At 39.2% G+C, this 17,866-nt stretch overlaps 1 protein-coding gene across 2 annotated transcripts in view; it reads left to right on the top strand.

Moving 5' to 3' along the window:
• HEATR5A (HEAT repeat containing 5A) overlaps positions 1-17,866 on the top strand; it is a 97,099-nt gene that overhangs the window by 42,435 nt on the left and 36,798 nt on the right. Inside the window, exons 15-25 of one of the 2 annotated variants that reach the window (XM_072986343.2) lie at positions 474-637; positions 730-905; positions 1,287-1,392; positions 3,227-3,417; positions 4,016-4,175; positions 5,398-5,587; positions 7,084-7,253; positions 9,551-9,577; positions 12,435-12,573; positions 14,017-14,196; positions 15,454-15,693. In XM_072986343.2, coding sequence (XP_072842444.2) covers positions 474-637; positions 730-905; positions 1,287-1,392; positions 3,227-3,417; positions 4,016-4,175; positions 5,398-5,587; positions 7,084-7,253; positions 9,551-9,577; positions 12,435-12,573; positions 14,017-14,196; positions 15,454-15,693 — 1,743 coding nt within the window. The remainder of the gene's footprint in view (positions 1-473; positions 638-729; positions 906-1,286; positions 1,393-3,226; positions 3,418-4,015; positions 4,176-5,397; positions 5,588-7,083; positions 7,254-9,550; positions 9,578-12,434; positions 12,574-14,016; positions 14,197-15,453; positions 15,694-17,866) is intronic. The other variant, XM_072986344.2, reaches the window with a different exon arrangement.

Genomic DNA, 17,866 nt, shown 5'->3' with positions numbered 1-17,866 from the left:
CCAGAAAACCCAAAGAAAACCCAGAATTGACTAGATGGCACTTGATGATGATGATTATTAGACAACTGAAATTACTTCTGTAATTAATAGAATAAAATGTATATTGTAGCAAAGCAACATACACAAGCAGAAAGAACCTTCTTCATTAAATTTTGCAGTGCCTGAACTATGTTTTCTGTTTACAGCAATAGCTTGTCATATTGATATGTTTTAGATATAGAGTAAAGTGGAGAGCTTAGCATTTATTTTTGTCCTTGTACCATTCTTTAAACTCACCCATTGTAATTCTATGAAGCTTTTTAAATTGTGGGATTTTTAAAAAATATTATCTTTTCATTGCTGAAAATCTTTCATGTGAGAATTTAGTGTCACAATATTAAATAACGATAAGTTTGCTTTTTAAAATGTTTGCTAAAATATTTTTTGATACACATTGTGTATAAAACTTATTTTTCTATCCCCACAATTTACAGAAAGCTTTTCTGCAGTTCTCAAAGAACTGGTGCTTGATTTGACTCAACCTGATAGCCAGATAGCAACCTCTGTTGGTTATCTTCCATCTTTCCCACACCAGAATGAACTTGCCTTACTTGGCCCCATACTGCAGGAGACAGAACACAGATTCATTGAAGAGCAGGTATATACTTATGTTTTAGTCTCTACTCACATACTCAGAAAAGAAAAGCTAGAGCGCTTTGATTAATATTTGCATTTCTTTTATCTTTGCAGTTGCTCTTAGTTAACAGTATGGCTGGTGGGAGTCTAGAGTATGATCCATATTCAGTTTGTGAAAAGTCTGCAGAAGGCGATTCAGTGCCTAAGCCCTTACCGCCAAATTTATCCATTATCAGTGCAGCAACCCGTCTCTTTGGTGTAGTATTTCCTCATGTTGCAGAGTCCCAAAGGTAAACAAAATTAATGACACAGAATTCGTTCTCATCAGATTACTGACACAATATAGAAAGTGGCCTATTAATAATCAGCTCTGAACATTCTCTGTCACACCTCTGACATGTGACCTGTGGAAGCATAATAAAAGTTGTGCCTGTTTTAATTGGCACATGAAACTTGGTAGAATACTATATGAGAGTATGGCAATAGTATGTGTATGTTCTTTGTAACTGTTAGATGAGTATTTTATATATACTGTTGTTAGGAAGTAAAATCTGGGCTGAGATAGAAAGCATAATATGCCTAATGTAATTAACCCCATATCTCACACTTTAGTGGAATAAACTACATGATAACTTTATCCAATTTTTTCCTCTTTATTTTGTTGATTTAAGGCATCAGATATTAGAACAGTTACTGACATCTGTAAAACAAACAAAGGGATCACGGCAGAACATTGTACAACAAAATGTTATGTTGGCATTTTCTAATGTTCTGAAGGTGAGAATCTTTCCCTCTTTTTCTTAAAATGTTTAGTTCTTTGGCCAAATGTTGATTGTTTCCTCTACCTGCACAATTTAAGAAGACGTTTGGAAATTTCTGTTGTAGGAAACCATTGTGTTGTGTATTGCCTGAACCAGGAAATGTGGTTAACACTGTGAATCATTACAACAGAGCAACTTCAGAACTTGTGATTTGTAGTGACATGTTATGAAATTAACATTTTTATTAATAACCTTTGTGTGGTTTCTGTTAGAATCATAAACATTTAAAAAGCAAACTCTGTCATTGTGATAGTTCAACAAAATTTCTATTCAGTTTGGTGCATGGGACACAAAACCAGTAAAAATATAGCATACTTCAAATGTGTTGGAAAGGAAGGAGGAAAGACAGAGGGAGTGAAGGTTCGTTGTAATTAGCACCAGGGATGGGGACTTGAGTCACAGAACTCTTTGTTAAGTCAGACTTAAGTCAACACAGGATGGAGTGTTTTTTCAGTGACTCAGACTCGACTTGCAATTCAGAATCCACTCACCTCCCTTTTTTTTCTGGAGAAAAAATGTTTATTTTTAATTGGGGTGTGGAACTCAGGACTTCGTACCAAGGACTCTGGCTTGGACTAGAGACTCAGACCCAAAGGCTTGCCAACATCCCCAGTTAGCTCTAACAAAATTGATTTCACTCATTGGCACAATAAAATGTGGTTGACCACGAGTGAGAGTGAAAGCTTCCAAAATCTCTTCCCAGTCATCAGGGATAGGGAGCACAAGCCCATGTATTTCTGTATGTAGTTTTTCCTGCTACATTGTTGCAATGGTTCCCAACGTGAACCGCTTGTGGGGCGTGGCATGCTTGTGGGGATGTGGCGCACCCACAGGGGAGTGGAGCATGCTTGTGGGGGCTGCTTGCATGCATGCATGTGGCCCGCTCGCAGGGGGCAGAGCGCGCTTGCGCACATGAGTGCAGCGGCGCTCGCAGGGGGTGGCTGCTCGTTGGGGGGGCAGGAGATCTGTGTCTTCGGCCTGGTCCTGCCTAGGCCGTGGACTGCTACCGGGTCACAGACCGGGGGTTGGGGACCCCTGGCTTAATGTGTCTTATTGTGCCTTACCGACATACATAAAACCTGTGGTAATGTAAGATGCTGATTTCTATTACTAACCCTTTCCAGGGATTCACAGGCTTTTCAGCATTGAGGACCACATTGTCAGTTTAAAGGTCAAAGGCCACAAACTTCATTATGTAGGTACACCTACATGCACCACCAATCCTGATACAAATCACTGTTCTTTCACCACTGAGGACAGTGGAATAAGAATTTGATGTTATGATTAATGAAGGAGGGGATAAAGAGCCATTACAGTGTACTGAGTGGTAAGAGGAATTTGGACATCAATAAGGAGGAGCAATTAAGACTCCCCAGGAGCTGTATACAGCCCCCACGCTGCAGATTATGTATTCCTGGTCTGATGAAAGTAGCACTTTTATAGCTGTAGGTTTCTGCCCATGTTGGCAGCATAATAATTCCTCCTATGCAACTGGAAGCATCAGGCAGTTTGATCCCATATGGGCAAAATCCTCTTGATCTCAGGTGCCCAATAATGGCTGAAGAAACCATTCTTCTGCTATAGCCTTATGAGGATAATACACCTCAAAATGGTTTTATATTTTGACCTTCCCTTGTTAGAGAGACAACGGGTAACATTTATCCATATAAAATATAAACATTACATTTCTTGATTTTCATTTAGTGATACAATACTGTGTCTTCAACCAATATAGTAATGTAAAAGAAAATCATGGCTGTTTTAAAAATTGGTATTTTTATTGATTCTAGCATTTGTCTAGCTGCAAGGGAAATTTAGGTTCTGAGGAAGTCCGAAGCTGTGCCCTGACCTTAGTGCTGAGTGCCTTGGAAAGCAGTAATCCCCTTCTGAGATGTTCTGCTGCTGACTCCCTAGCAAGGCTTGCACAGGTAGTTGCAGACAGCACCTTCACTGCTGGATTGGCACAAATCAGCTTTGACAAGTAAGCTACTTCTCATGTGGTTTATATTACATTACACCGTTGTCATTTCTATCATTATCGTCATTATGTCTTCTGTGTAGTTTGTGCCTGGAGAATATGCCTGCAGTAATTCTGGATGTATTTACAAGGGAGTCGTGGGATTAATTTCTGAGTAAAATATGTATAGGATTTAATGTTCTGTGCAAAGTGATTAAAAGTTCAGCTAGTAACATATTCTTTACTCCATGTTTAGTTGGCTGCTTTTATGGAAATTCTGTATTGTGTGTCAGAGTACACACACACACATTTGCATCCGAAACACATACTTTTGCATCTGAAATATAAAATTGATTAATATATTCTAGTGGCATAAAGGCAGAAGGGATTCTCCACTTAATAAAAACTATTAAGTCAACCTCACTGGTATAACTGTAGAGGAAGCAATCATATTGTTTCTGTAGCCATTCATTTGAGGTCAGTGCTAGAAATGTATTGTGACAGCTTTCCGCACATCCTTTTTCATTTTGTTTATTTGAGAACTGAAAGTTGAGAATATTGTTCTTTGCTTCTCTATCGTTTTCCTGTACATTTTGAAGTATATATTTTTAATCATTCTTAGGCTAAAATCTGCTAGAGATGTGATATCAAGAACAGGGCATTCCTTGGCTCTTGGATCTCTGTATAGATACCTGGGTGGAATAAGCTCTACTCAGCACCTGAATGCATGTGTTGGAATACTTTACACATTGTCTCAGGATAGTACTTCACCTGAAGTCCAGGTGTGTATTGGATGTTATCCTTTTTGATTCTATGAGTGATCTTGACATCTTTTGGGAGTAAGAAGCTGTGAAGATGAAGAAATAAAAATGCGTTGGTCAGTATCTTGTTATGTAGCTCTGCCTGCACGACATGAATGATATCAGAAGCAGAAGCAGATTACCGCTAATTAAAGAGTTCCTTTCTTGATTTTACACATGATTCCCATCTCATTGTATGAGAGTGGTGCACACCCTAAAATAAAAAGTTCTCTTTAATTAATCACAGTCTGCTGCTGCTCATTTTGATGTAATTGCTCTTTGCACACGTGGAGCTGCACAACAGGATACTGGTTGTTCTTTAAGTATTAATGTGCATTTATTTTGCAGAACAATAATAGAAAAGTATGTTTCTTTCTCTAGAGTACAATCCATTTTAAAAACAATCTACAGTACAAGCTTTTTAACAGTGGGGAGATTTTTGTTGTTGCTGCTGTTTATATCCTCATCATTATTGGTGAGAGAAAAGAGCTGCATTATGCCATGCATATTAACTGTTTCTAGGCATGCGTCCTTCCTACGTACAGTTCTGCTAGTTACTATCACCCTGTCCCCTCCATGTCCCAAACAGGAACACAGAGGAGCAGTGGACAGTTTCCTTCCTGGACTTATAGTTAGCAAAATGAGAATGAATGTAGAACTCAAGATCAGTTTCCTTGTCAGTCCCCAAGTTCTTTGGCAGAGATGTACTCTGTTGACTCTGAATGTACGGAGCTGGGGGGAGGCTCACACATTACACCTAATTCCTTTATTATTTTCATCCATCTCGTCTTCCTTTCAAGTGTGAGCAAGTTAGCCACTCTTATGGTTAAGCAAAGCAAGCAAGATTACATGGATCTTTTTATTTCAAATGTTTTATACTACTATTTATTCTTAAAAAAATCCCATCATTTTTATCGCATGGTGTGTCCATAAGTGCATCTGTGTGTCCAGAACTGTAGCTATTGTCTTTTCTCTTTCACAGTTCGGTTAGGAGGAACAATTGCACATTTTGAGAGCATTAATGTTAAACTTGCAGTTTCCAGTCAGCTTATTACACTGCTGCATTATTGTTCACCATCCCACCAAAAGTACATTCCTATTACACTGCAATTTTATTTTGGAGCACAGTTTGTGAAGTTAATTCATGTTCATATGTATGTGTGTGAGAGAGTGACACCACATTACATTTTTTGGTGTTTTACAGACGTGGGCACTGCACTCCCTGTCCCTGGTCATTGATTCTGCTGGCCCTTTGTATCATGTGCATGTGGAACCTACCCTTTCTCTTGTTCTCATGTTGTTGCTTACTGTGCCTCCTGCTTATGCTGAAGTACATCAAAGCCTTGGTTGCTGTTTAAATTCTCTTATCGCCAGTTTGGGTCCCGAGTTGCAAGGTATGCACATATTTGCATCATGGTGAGACTTAAAAGAAACACTAGAAATCCTGGAGATACCATGTTTCCCCGAAAATAAGACCTAATCTGAAAATGAGCCCTAGTATGATTTTTCAGGATGCTCGTAATATAAGCTTTACCCCAAAAAGAAGCCCCAGTTAAGTGAAACCCCGCCCTCCACCATTGTGCAGCAACCAGAAGACGACGACATGACTATATTTGAATAAATGTAGATTGTTGTACATGAAAAAAATAAATCATCCCCTGAAAATAAGCCCTAATGTGTTTTTTGGAGCAAAAATTAATATAAGACCCTGTCTTATTTTCAGGGAAGCATGGTACTATTTGCTATCATCATGTGAACAGAGGACTGAAAGAATTAACTAAAAAGGCCAAAATCCTGTTCCTGCCATCTCCAGAAATCACAGGTCTTATGTTTGTGTAGGGGGTGCTGGGCACATCAGTGCAAAACCTCTGGTAGAGTGCTGCTGTGTGAAATGAAGTGTTGTGCAGGCAGATTAAGCAAAATAATTCCGGCCAGATTTTTGAATGTTATATATTTACACATCCAGAGCCTTGCCTTGGATAGTTTTGCACCTTCAAAGGGTGGTGAAATGAGTGGTGATTTGCATATGACTTTTTCTGAATGGTTCAAAGAAACCATTGGCTTGTTTCCCCTGGCATCAATTAGAACTTAGCACAATCCACACTTTGGCGCTGTTTGTGGATCAGGCCCACTGGTGTTGCATGTGTGCCCCAGATTCCCTGTCACTCAGAGGAGGGGCGGGGCAGGGAATCCTGGGCTGCTGCCTCTGAGTGGATGCCTGCAGGAGAAGGCAAGGTGGGGAATCTCGGGCACCTGTGTAACACCTGTGGGCCTGATCCACCAAACCACGTCAAAGTGCTGAAGCACAGATTGTGCCCCCATCTCTAATCAGAATTCCTAGCGTTTTTTCCCCTGGCATTATATCCTCCAAATTAATAGAGGCAGAACTTGGAAAAGAGACCTCTTTTTGGACTATAATTCCTAGAATAGGCATGCTGCCTGTGGTGTTCTGGGAAGTGTATTCCAAAAAAATAATAATCTGTCTATGTGATGCAGGTGCCTGTTTCTTGGTCTGCAGACCTAAAAGATCTAACTAAAGTAATCCTCTGTATGATTAAGTCAAAAGATGAGTGTGCCTTTTTCTTTTTGGGATTTGCATTGTGCTCTGTGCAAGATTTGTATGCATAAATACGGGGAGCAATCTGCCTGGCATTGAAGGGGCCATATAAACAGATGCATTTTTAAGCAAGCATAGAAGCTGTGGGTTATCCCTTCAAGTCCCTACTATTGAAATGAATTATTTTTTTCATAAGCTAGGACCCTTAACATCTTCTTCATAATAGGATGAACATGTTCTTTGCTGTAGTTTAGTGCCAGATGTGTTCAGTGCTATTAGATTAATAAAGAGACTGGTGAAATATGTTTTTCCCTCCTTTCTTCCATTTTTAAGGCAGTAGCTCTACAATCTCAGCCTTAAGGGCTTCTTGTCTCCTGGGCTGTGCAGTGATGCAGGATAATCCTGATTGCCTTGTCCAAGCTCAAGCCATCTCTTGCCTTCAGCAGCTTCATATGTTTGCTCCACGTCATGTGAACTTATCCAGCCTCGTAAGGTGCCTTTGTGTAAGTATTTGTATGTGTGTATATTTCTATACATGTGAGCCTACCCGGTAGTTAAGATCTAGCCAGGGGGCCCTTTTGAAAGAGCTGTCCCTCAAGGAGGTAAGAGGGACGGTTTGTAGACAAAGGGCCTTTTCGGCAGCTGCCCCCGGACTATGGAATGCCCTCCCAACTGAGATTCGTCTGGCGCCGACATTGATGACATTTCGGCGCCAGGTCAAAACCTTCCTGTTCCAGAAGGTTTTTAATTGAAATAACATCAACTGTGGGTCCTGATGGCAATTTTGATTGTATTTTAATCATTTTATCTTTTAATGTATTTTAATTGAATTTAATTGTTGTAAGCCGCCCAGAGACCTTTGGGTAGAGTGGGCAGCATATAAGTTAAATAAATAAATAAATAAATGTATATTTTGGAACCAGAACAGTATGGAATGGTGCTTTCAAAAATCTGATGAAAATCAGACTTTGGATCAAATATAATAAAATATTTTGACGTGTAGAATTGCTATATTTCAATAACATGAAATGCCTCAGTGAGTGTACTGCTTGGTTCAGAGATGAACAGATTTATCGTAGTATAATTTTTCATATATTAGAACTTTATCAAACGTGAGACGGTACATGTACACAAGGATTGTTTCCTGGTTAAGCGCAGAAAGAATCACAGATAAGGGTAGGGGTGGGGATTGAGTTAGCAAATTATTAGGGGGTAAGAAGAAAAGTACGGCAGAGTGACTCGTTGTTTCTTTGTCTGCTCACCTCCACTCTCATTGCCTGGTATCTGAAGTAAGCGTTTTTCAACAAGTTCTCTAGCTATATTATTGTACAGCAGAGATGCTCTTCTGGCGGTGGTGATCAAGTAACCTGGCAAGTAGTCAGCCTGCAGCAGATCCTGTTCCCCGATTATCTGACCATCTGGTTTTTGGCTGGCTTCATAGTTCTTGCTTGCTCTGACACAGAGACAGGAAACGAAGGGGAAAAGGAAGGAGTTCCTTCCCAATGCTACATTTTAAAGCACCCCCTCAAAGTCTTCATTTTCAAAGTCTTCCTATAACAACCCATACATTTGTGCCCCATTCCCCAAAAAAACTTGGTGACATGAATTCCTCCAATTCAGCCCCTGCACAAGAGGCTGCAAACTGAAGAAGGCATTTTGCAACACCCCCAGTAAAGAAAAAATGTAGAGGTAGAAGATGAAGAAATACAAACTATTGCTGTAGAAAACTCAAATGTATGCAAAATAAGAGTCTCTTCACAGTCATGTAAATGGTTCAGCTTTTGAAATGTAGTCATGAATAATTCATCAATTTCATGCTGGATTCTCCCTTGGTATGTTTTCTTTTTTTGAAAGTATGTTGGGCTTCATTTCACTCACAGAGCTCCTGGGAGACTGAAATGATCTCTCTTACTGGTTTCTGGAAATTGGCATTTGATATCCAGTTTATGTTTGTTCTTTCATGTAGACACTGACCTCTTTGTCTTATGTGGACAGCAAAAGGGTATTGTTGGTAGGCGGTGGCTTTTATGTGATATGTTGGAACTGGAATATGAGCAAGTCAATTACCCCTTGAATGGTTTCCTCTGAACAGATAAAACAGCATAAAAAATGGTGTTTGCTTTTGCCTGTGCTCATTTCTAAAACACTGAAATTGTAATCTATTTTTAATGTTAAAACATGGCTTTGCATGAGTGAGCCATGGGAATGTATAAACTTTAGTAGTGTTATAAACCAAGAAATTCTTTCCACAACTACTTTTGGGACTTCTCATTTGGAGATCTGGCTCAAACAGCTTTATATCACACTCCATGATGACTAGCTTTGCTCTGTCAGCAAATACTAGGATCTAAAAAAACGGTAATAGCCAGCCATAATGATGGTGAATCCATCTTCTGATTTTACAGCTGTAATTCTGAATTGTTCCTAACCATTACGGTCAAGATTCAAAGCCAGTTGCACCCCGTAGTGCATTGAATTTTGTGAATGCAGGCTTCCATGAACTGTCAACTAACCATAACATTTATTTTGTTTAAAGAAATAAACCCACTGGTATAACTTTAAATTTGTATTTGTTTTAATGTTATTTTAGATTAAAAATTCATTGGTGGCATTGAGCATCACTGGACAACTAATTTTAATTTTAAGCAACAAAATTGTAATAAGCATATATTTGTAAAAGCGATCTTTTGGCAATGTAACCATGCAGTGAATTTATTTTGTATTGTTGGATTCAGGATCACTGCAGGTTCTGTTTCCTGCCTTTTGTCATGACTTGGATTATCATTTGTTTTTTGTGCAGGAGATCTTGTTGGAAAATTCTGTGTTGGTAGGTCTCTGTGCATTGTTCAAATTTCAGCAATTTTCAGTGTGTGTCTTTGTTTTAATTTCTCTTTTTTTGTATTTAACCCTTAATGTCAAGTAAAATATGTTTAGCATGTTGAGTGATGTTTTATTTCAGCCTAACCAAATTGTCTTTTAACATCTTTATCGCTGGCATTCAGATTTGGTTATGCATATTTTCTTTTTGCGTCAGTTTAATGTAAAACATTTTAAGTGCACAAAGGAGACCACCTTTTAGGATGTGTATTGTTTTTATGTTTTGCTTGCACTTCCTGTGTTCATTTCTGCCATTTTCCTCTTCCTTTTAAAATATGGAAGACTGACAGAGGTCAGAAATGTGCATTTTGTTTTGCTTTGCTGTTAAGCTTGTGTGTTTTGGCTTTTTCATATAACAAATAGGACTGGAAAAAAATTGTAAGCATGCCTAAATCTCAAGACAATGTGAGATCATCCTGGGTGCATAAAGTTGACATTTCTGTACTTTAATTTTTTTAAAAAAAATTGGGCATCAACTTATTTTGATTTCTTAAAAATGTTCAAGTCATACTGTTTATATGCATTAAGTTATTTCTATAATTTAGTGTGCATGCAGCAACATATAAAAATATTGCATACAGACCTGGTTTTAGAACTGTGATTCCATGGTACCATTTTTTATCCCTTTTCATCCTTACTTCTCATTGCCAAATGAGGTAGATGATTTCTTTGCACTAGCCACTCTGCTCTGCCTCATCTTTCAGGTTTCTAATGTTTGGCTCTTAGGAATACAAGAAAGTAAATAATAATAACGAAAAACAAAATTATACAGAAGTTTGTTAACTTTCTGTACAATTTTCTGCTCATTTAGTAGTTCCTTCTCTTATCATTTTTACAATCCCAGGATATAAATATACATTCTCATAACTTGCTGTGTAAGGTAGCAAGTTTCATATTACTGTGGATTTGTTCTAGAAATAGTCCAAAAATTAGAGATGAGGAGGAACTGTTAGTGAATTGTACCAAATTATTAATGTTGATTTGGACATTAGTAAAATAAGATTACCAAATTCTTCAACAGTAATGTTGAAATAGCAATGTTTTGGAAACCAGTATAAGAGAACAGTATACTTTTTGCTGTAGTAGATGTTTGTCATATACCAGACCTGGGCAAAGTGCGAGCTGCTCCTTTCCAGCCCACCAGACATCAAAACCATTTATAGCTTTTTGTCTAAAGTTGATCAGTTGCTTATCTTTAACATACCGCAAAAAACCTTTTTAGTATTTTTGAAGATTAACAAGTTTAAAATAAAAACTATCATAAGACCACTGTTTCATATTATTTTTAAGTAAAGTTTGGACGGCCCCTGAACACAGTTCAGATTTTTCATGTGGCCCCCCTATAGAAATTAATTGCCCACCCCTGTCATACACAATATACCTTGTCAGGTATTAAGCATCCATTAGTAGCTTTGAGCAGCTATTAGTGTAACTCTATGGGTCTTTTAATTTTAAGGCCCTGAAATATTAAGTGATCAGACTGTAAAAAACATATTTTCTTTGAGTTTCACATTTGCATTATAACAATTTATTCACCTTTGTCAGCAATGTATCACCTTTACTTCACTTCCTTGCACAGATTTTGGGTAATCCCCAGCATCTCCAGGTAGGGTTTTGAAAGTGCCTTGAGTTGAAACCATTGAAAACCACTGGTAGTTAGACTAAACAGTACTTAACTAAACAGACCAGTGGTCTAACTTAATAGAAGTCAGAAGCTTTCTGTGTAGAATGTTCTTTTCTACCATATTTCTTTACTTATCTTCTTAATATTCTATTCTTATTTGGTTGTGATGTGAATAGAGTTATAATTTGATCATGCGGAATGCTTAACCAAAACCAAAGTCTGGGGCTGGCTCCTTAGTGTCGGTGTGGAACTCTGGAATGTTCTCATGGACAGAAGGGTGGAAATTTTTTCCATTAATTCTGCTCCCATCCCCTTGCAGTCACCCTGTGCTACTGAAAACTGCTTAGTTGAGTTGTTCAAATTTCTAGAATAATATATACAATGTGAGGGTGGGTTACTGTATGAAGGAGAAATTGCTAAACTTTGTCATGCCATCCCCTTCCTCCAGCAGGGAGTCTGAATTCTGATTTCTTCTGTCAACAAGAGCCTTAGCTTAAAAAGAAAAGAAAAGCATACTGCTTATATACTTCCCCCTAGCGAATAAACCACTTTCTTGGTGGTTTACAATTTAATTATGCAGGCAACATACTGCCGTCATCCCCAGCAAGCTGGATGCTTAATTTACTGGTCTTGGAAGGAGGGAAGGCTGAGTCACTTTGAGCTGGCTACCTGAACCTACTGGGATTGAATGCAGGTCATGAGCAGAGTTTTGACTTCAGTACTGCAGTTTAACCAAAAAAAAGCTTTAGTCTTTAGATCCCAACCCATTCTTTGAAATTTTACAAGGATTTAACTTAGTTCAGATTAACATAGTTGAAATCTTTCTGCTGTTTATTTCTTTTTAAAAAATCAGTTTTCCAGTTTTCTTTTATATTTATTCAAAGTAGATGGCAAGAGCAAGATTTAACAGATGAAAAATACATCATATTGGTAATCAAGATGATAGAGATTGGCTCAGCCGTTGAATCAGCTCAGATCATTTTGTTCATGTGAAATATTGTACACAACCATTTCCAATACTTATCTGAAATAATTTTTGTCTGGTTCCCCCCCCCCCCCGTCTTTTCTAACTGACTTTTAATTTTGTTTAAGAGGTATTGCTTGGAGAGCTTTAGGTACCTACCTTTAAGTTACCATCTATAAAACCATAACCCAGTCCATATCCTTTCTCTGTGCATTTCAGGTGAATCTTTCTAGTTCGTATCTGTTGTTGAGGCGAGCAGTGCTTGCTTGTTTACATCAGCTTGTGCAGAGAGAGGCAGCTGAAGTATCTGAACATGCTGTGGCCCTTGCTAAAGACAGTAGGGAAGACTTTACTCCAGGTAATGTTGAGCCTTATTAAAATGCAAACCTTTGCGAAATTAATAAAGCTGTCATGTTTTTCCTTCCTAAAGAAACATTAGCTTATATGGAGGCTTTACCTTGGAATGCAGAATTCTATATTGCACAGTCATGTAGAATTTCAGACTCTTGTGTTGCACAATGGATACCTTATGACTAGATTTTTTTTTCTGAAAAGAAAAAAGGTAGAAGAAGCTATAAACTAAAATGTTAGCTCCTCCCCCTCTTGTAAAATCCATCAGGATTGAAGCATGATGTTTGCACAACAAAAGCCTCATCTGGAAACAGTCTCAGCATGTGCCACATCAAAACCTCTGTTTTTATACAAACTGGCATGGGAGTGAGAAGCGTGCCAATCCCTCCCTCCCTCTTCCTGTAGGCTTTGGTGCCGCTTCACAAACTTTACTGCACAATCTTCTCTGGCATATACTAGTTTAGAATATTTTCATTTTGTTGCATAATTTGAAACTCAAGAGTGGTTTGAAGTAGTATATTTGCAGTTTCAGAGTCTAACTTGACATGCAACTCTTATATTGAAACAACATATCTACTTCCTTTTGTGCTAGGGAAATAAAAAAACAAAAATAAAGGTGTGAGTGTGGGGGGAAATGGAAAGAAACTGCAAATGTGGAATAAATTCTGAGGTTGTATAAAAGTATTCCTCTTTCCAAGGAAGCTGTTTTGTATCTAGGGCCAATGCCTGTTGTTAGTAATAGACTGGAAGAGGGCTGATAAACTTAATCCTGATAAGAAAGAGGTGTTCCTGATCAGTTAAAAGGTAAATCAAGAGATAGGGATTCAACTTTTCCAGGGTGGGGTTACAGTCCACCTGAAAAGTCAGGTTCACAGTTTGAGTGTGCTCATGGACTCAATTTGGAGCTTGTATGCACAAGCTTCAGTAATGGCCATAGTTGATGATGTACCAGCTGCATCCATTCCTTGTGTTCCATTATTTTGACTGTGATTCTGAACTATATGCATTATATCAGTGGTGTTAAAGTTCCTTTTGATTTAGTCCTTATATATACTGTATGTAAAAACCAGCTTATAAAAGGAATGGATTAAAGAGACAATCAAATGCTAATGCAAAATAAATCAGTATGGAATATTATTTGGCACTAAAATGAATGTTTTTAAAAGAAAAGATGTTGCAAAGTCATATGTCCCCCCCCCCCAAAAAAATCTCCTAAGTTTCTGGAATATTGAGGAAACTTTGGAGTCACTATATTTATTTGTTTGGCTTTATCTTGGATAGATATGAGAGAGGTGAAATCAGGCCTTTAACATTCAGGGTTAACATTTTGTCTTAAAGCACACTGCTGTTGTACGCTGCTATTGGAAAGTTTCATGTGTGATGATACACAGTAATTCATACATAAAAACACTCAGATCCTGTTGTGTGTTACTTGCTTTGTTTTTCACAGGCATTAACATAAGAGAAGTAGGCCTTGAAGGTGCATTGTTAAGCTTATTAGACAAAGAACTGGATCCAAAACTGTGCCAAGATATCAGAGAGACCCTGAGCCATATGCTTCTATCAATGGCTGTGGAAAAACTCTCTTTCTGGTTGAAACTCTGCAAGGATGTCCTAGTTGCCTCTGTTGGTATGTGCTGAGATCATGTTCATGGAAGACTGTACGTATGTACATATTGTCTTATCAAGGAAGAATCCTCTAATTATATTAGGAGGTTTAAGTTTTTTTGAAAATAACGGGGGTGAAATAGGCCTTCATGGTTGGGACCAAATTTATTAAAGGAAAGGCTTTCCCCCTCCCTCTCTCTCTCTCTCTCTCTCTCTCTCACACACACACACACACACAGAGAGAGAGAGAGAGAGAGAGAGAGAGAGAGAGAGACTGCTTAGGTCTTTATTAGAGAGGGGGGTATTCATATACGCATACCCCCCACACACAGCTGGACTTAACAAGGGTTTGGCCTCTAGGGCCCGACTGTCCACTCATGTGTCTGCTGGTGGTGGCAGCCTTGGTCAGCCTTCCAGTCACTCCCGGAGCGCCGCTCTCTTTCCGCTCATCTAGCCACTCAGCAGCCATGCAGGGAGACTCGTCCTCCCTGTCCCTGCCTGGGGTTGGCTAGATGAGCGGAAAGAGAGCGGCACTCCGGGAGCGATTGGAAGGCTGCCGCCGCTGCCGGACGCATGAGCGGATGATCTGGGCCTGTAGGCCGAGCCCTTGTTAAGTCCATCTGTGCAGGGGGTATTCATATTCATATACAAATACAACTAACCTAATCTCTAGTCATTATCACAAGCCCTCCTCCACATGTACCTCCGTCCTGTCACAAGTGACATCAGTGGCAAGCGGGTCTTCTCAGTGGTGATGCCATGGGGAGGCTTCTGAAAGGTGCTAGTATTTCGCTATATTTCAAGCACCAGGATAATGTTTTTTTCTGGTGATTTCTTTTTATTATTGCTGGGTTTTAGCTGGTGAAGTGATTTCTTTTTATTATTGCTGCCATTTTCTCTCTGCTGACTTTTAGTTATGGATGGGAGTTTGATTCCCCACTGTGCCTCCGTGACAGGGGCTGGACTTGATGAGCCATAGGGTCCCTTCCAGCTCTACAGTTCTAAGTTGTTTGTTTATCATCATCATCATTTACCATTTCCAGCTGACCTGATAATATTTATATTGATAGATGGTTTAAAATACAAGTAATAGTTATTCATACCTCATACCCAGCTCCTTTTTCTTTCAGTCCCTTTGTCAGTTACTCCTCCCTGGCATATACTTCCTTCCACTTATGCTCTCTTAGGGATGTTGAGAATGTGGTAGATAACATTTCCAGCATCACTGTGATCCATGTTGACAACTCAGAAAATGATTTGTATCTTTGTCTTAATGTAGATATCTTAACAGTGGCTTCCGTGGATACAACCCAAGAAGAAGAGGGTGCTCAAGCAGATGATGAATTGGCATTTGGTTTGGAAAATGATGAAAGTTTGCACCCCTTTCCCCACCCTCGGTGGTCTACTAGAGTTTTTGCTGCCGAGTGTGTTTGTAAAATTATCAATCAATGTGAGAATGCAGACAACACTCACTTTGATCTAGCTCTTGCACAGGAAATGAAGCAAAGAGATTCAAGAGGTACGTGCTGGTGTTGACACCGAGAGAGCAAGACATTTTTCCAATGCAACCAATTTTAATTTTGACAAATAGTATCTTAACAGAATTGAGTAGAGTCTCTTCATAACTACTGTTGTCGTCGTTTAGTCATTTAGTTGTGTCCGACTCTTCGTGACCCCATGGACCAGAGCACGCCAGGCCCTCCTATCTTCCACTGCTTCCCGTAGTTGTGTCAGTTTCATGTTGGTTGCTTCGCAGACACTGTCCAGCCATCTCATCCTCTGTCGTCCCCTTCTCCTCTTGCCGTCACACTTTCCTAACATCAAGGTCTTTTCCAAGGAGTCTTCTCATGAGATGGCCAAAGTACTGGAGCCTCAGCTTCAGGATCTGTCCTTCCAGTGAGCACTCAGGGTTGATTTCCTTTAGAAGTGATAGGTTTGTTCTCCTTGCAGTCCAGGGGACTCTCAAGAGCCTCCTCCAGCACCACAATTCAAAGGCATCAATTCTTCGGCAGTCTGCTTTCTTTATGGTCCAGCTCTCACTACCATACATCACAACAGGAAAAACCATAGCTTTGACTATGCAGACTTTTGTTGGCAAGGTGATGTCGCTGCTTTTTAAGATGCTGTCGAGGTTTGTCATCGCTTTCCTCCCAAGAAGCAGGCGTCTTTTAATTCCGTGGCTGCTGTCTCCATCTGCAGTGATCATGGAGCCCAAGAAAGTAAAATCTGTCACTGCCTCCATATCTTCCCCTTCAATTTCCCAGGAGGTGATGGGACCAGTGGCCATGATCTTAGTTTTTTTGATGTTGAGTTTCAGGCCGTTTTTTGCACTCTCCTCTTTCACCCTCATTACAAGGTTCTTTAATTCCTCCTCACTTTATGCCATCAATAACTACTGTAGCACATGTTAATCTTGTACACATTCACGTACAGATCACTTACATCACCCTCTGTATAGGTTTGGGTGGATGTGTGTATTTGTAATAGAAACAAATCAATACTGTTGAGGAATAAAGACATTTGTTTATTTGTTTATTATGACTTTTGCGTTCTTTAATCCTTTGTAAGGGATGCATGGACAGTTATCCTCAGTGGCCAGATATATAAAAATAGATGAAATACATAGGAAAAGGGACTTGAAATTTAACATAGGTCCAAATGATCATCATGTATAAGTATAATATTTTTAAACCACCTAAATTTGTGTTTCCCATCCTGTTTCCCATCTGTGCTAACTGACATAGAAAATCTGGGGTGTTTCCAGATGTATCCAGAAAGGATAGTTCCCCCCACTATCCTTTATCTCCTTACATTAAAGTCTGAATTGCTACAGTATGGGTCTCTGATCGGCTTCCATTGTTTTGCTTGCACAAAGCTGAGGAGTCAGCGTGAAGAGGTATCCAGTAACTCTTTGTGAAAGCAGAAGCCTCATTAATTTGAACAGGTGCTCTTTTTAATCAGACAGTACAATTCCTAAGCAGCACTCTGGCTTGGGATTTCTATTTCATTATTATTTGAATACACTGTTTATTATTCGTTTTATTTATTTATTAAACTTCTACCCCACCCATCTAAATCAAATGTCTACTCTAGGCGGCATTACAAATTTTTAAAACAGTAAAACCAATAAACATATACTATGAATCCAAGGTGGCAAAAATGTCAAAATTTAAGATACAGCAGGATAGAAAGCCTGCCAAAATAGCCAGGTCTTAATTTTACCCCTGAAAACACCCAGAGAGGGAGCCAGGCGAATCTCAACAGGCAGGTTGTTCCAGAGGCAAGGGGCCACTGCCAAGAAGGTCCGGTTCCTCCTACTTTCCTTCTGGACCTCTCTCGGTGTTTACACGCATCCTTTCATTTATTTTCTCTGTCCCTCACTCATTCATACATGTGTTTGTATATGTGCATGCATACACACATCCATGCACCAGACAACTGAGCATAACATTTCTTGCATCTGCTGAACTGTAATCCTTCAAGTTTATGCTGTAATAAATATGTTGGGCCATTCTGCTTGCACTGCATTTCATTGAGACAAGTAGTGGGACTTTTCTGAACTTGCATATGAAAGCATGGTCGTACATAAATGGATGCCCATCTGGTGGTGCTAATATTCAACTTGTGCAGTCTTCTGCAAACATTCTGAATGGAACAGAATTCTGGCCTTGGTCTTGAAGTTCCATCAAATC

The sequence above is a fragment of the Pogona vitticeps genome, chromosome 1 (genome assembly GCF_051106095.1).
Source record: "Pogona vitticeps strain Pit_001003342236 chromosome 1, PviZW2.1, whole genome shotgun sequence".
Classification (NCBI taxonomy): domain Eukaryota; kingdom Metazoa; phylum Chordata; class Lepidosauria; order Squamata; family Agamidae; genus Pogona; species Pogona vitticeps.
This window is presented reverse-complemented; position numbering and strand designations above follow the sequence as displayed.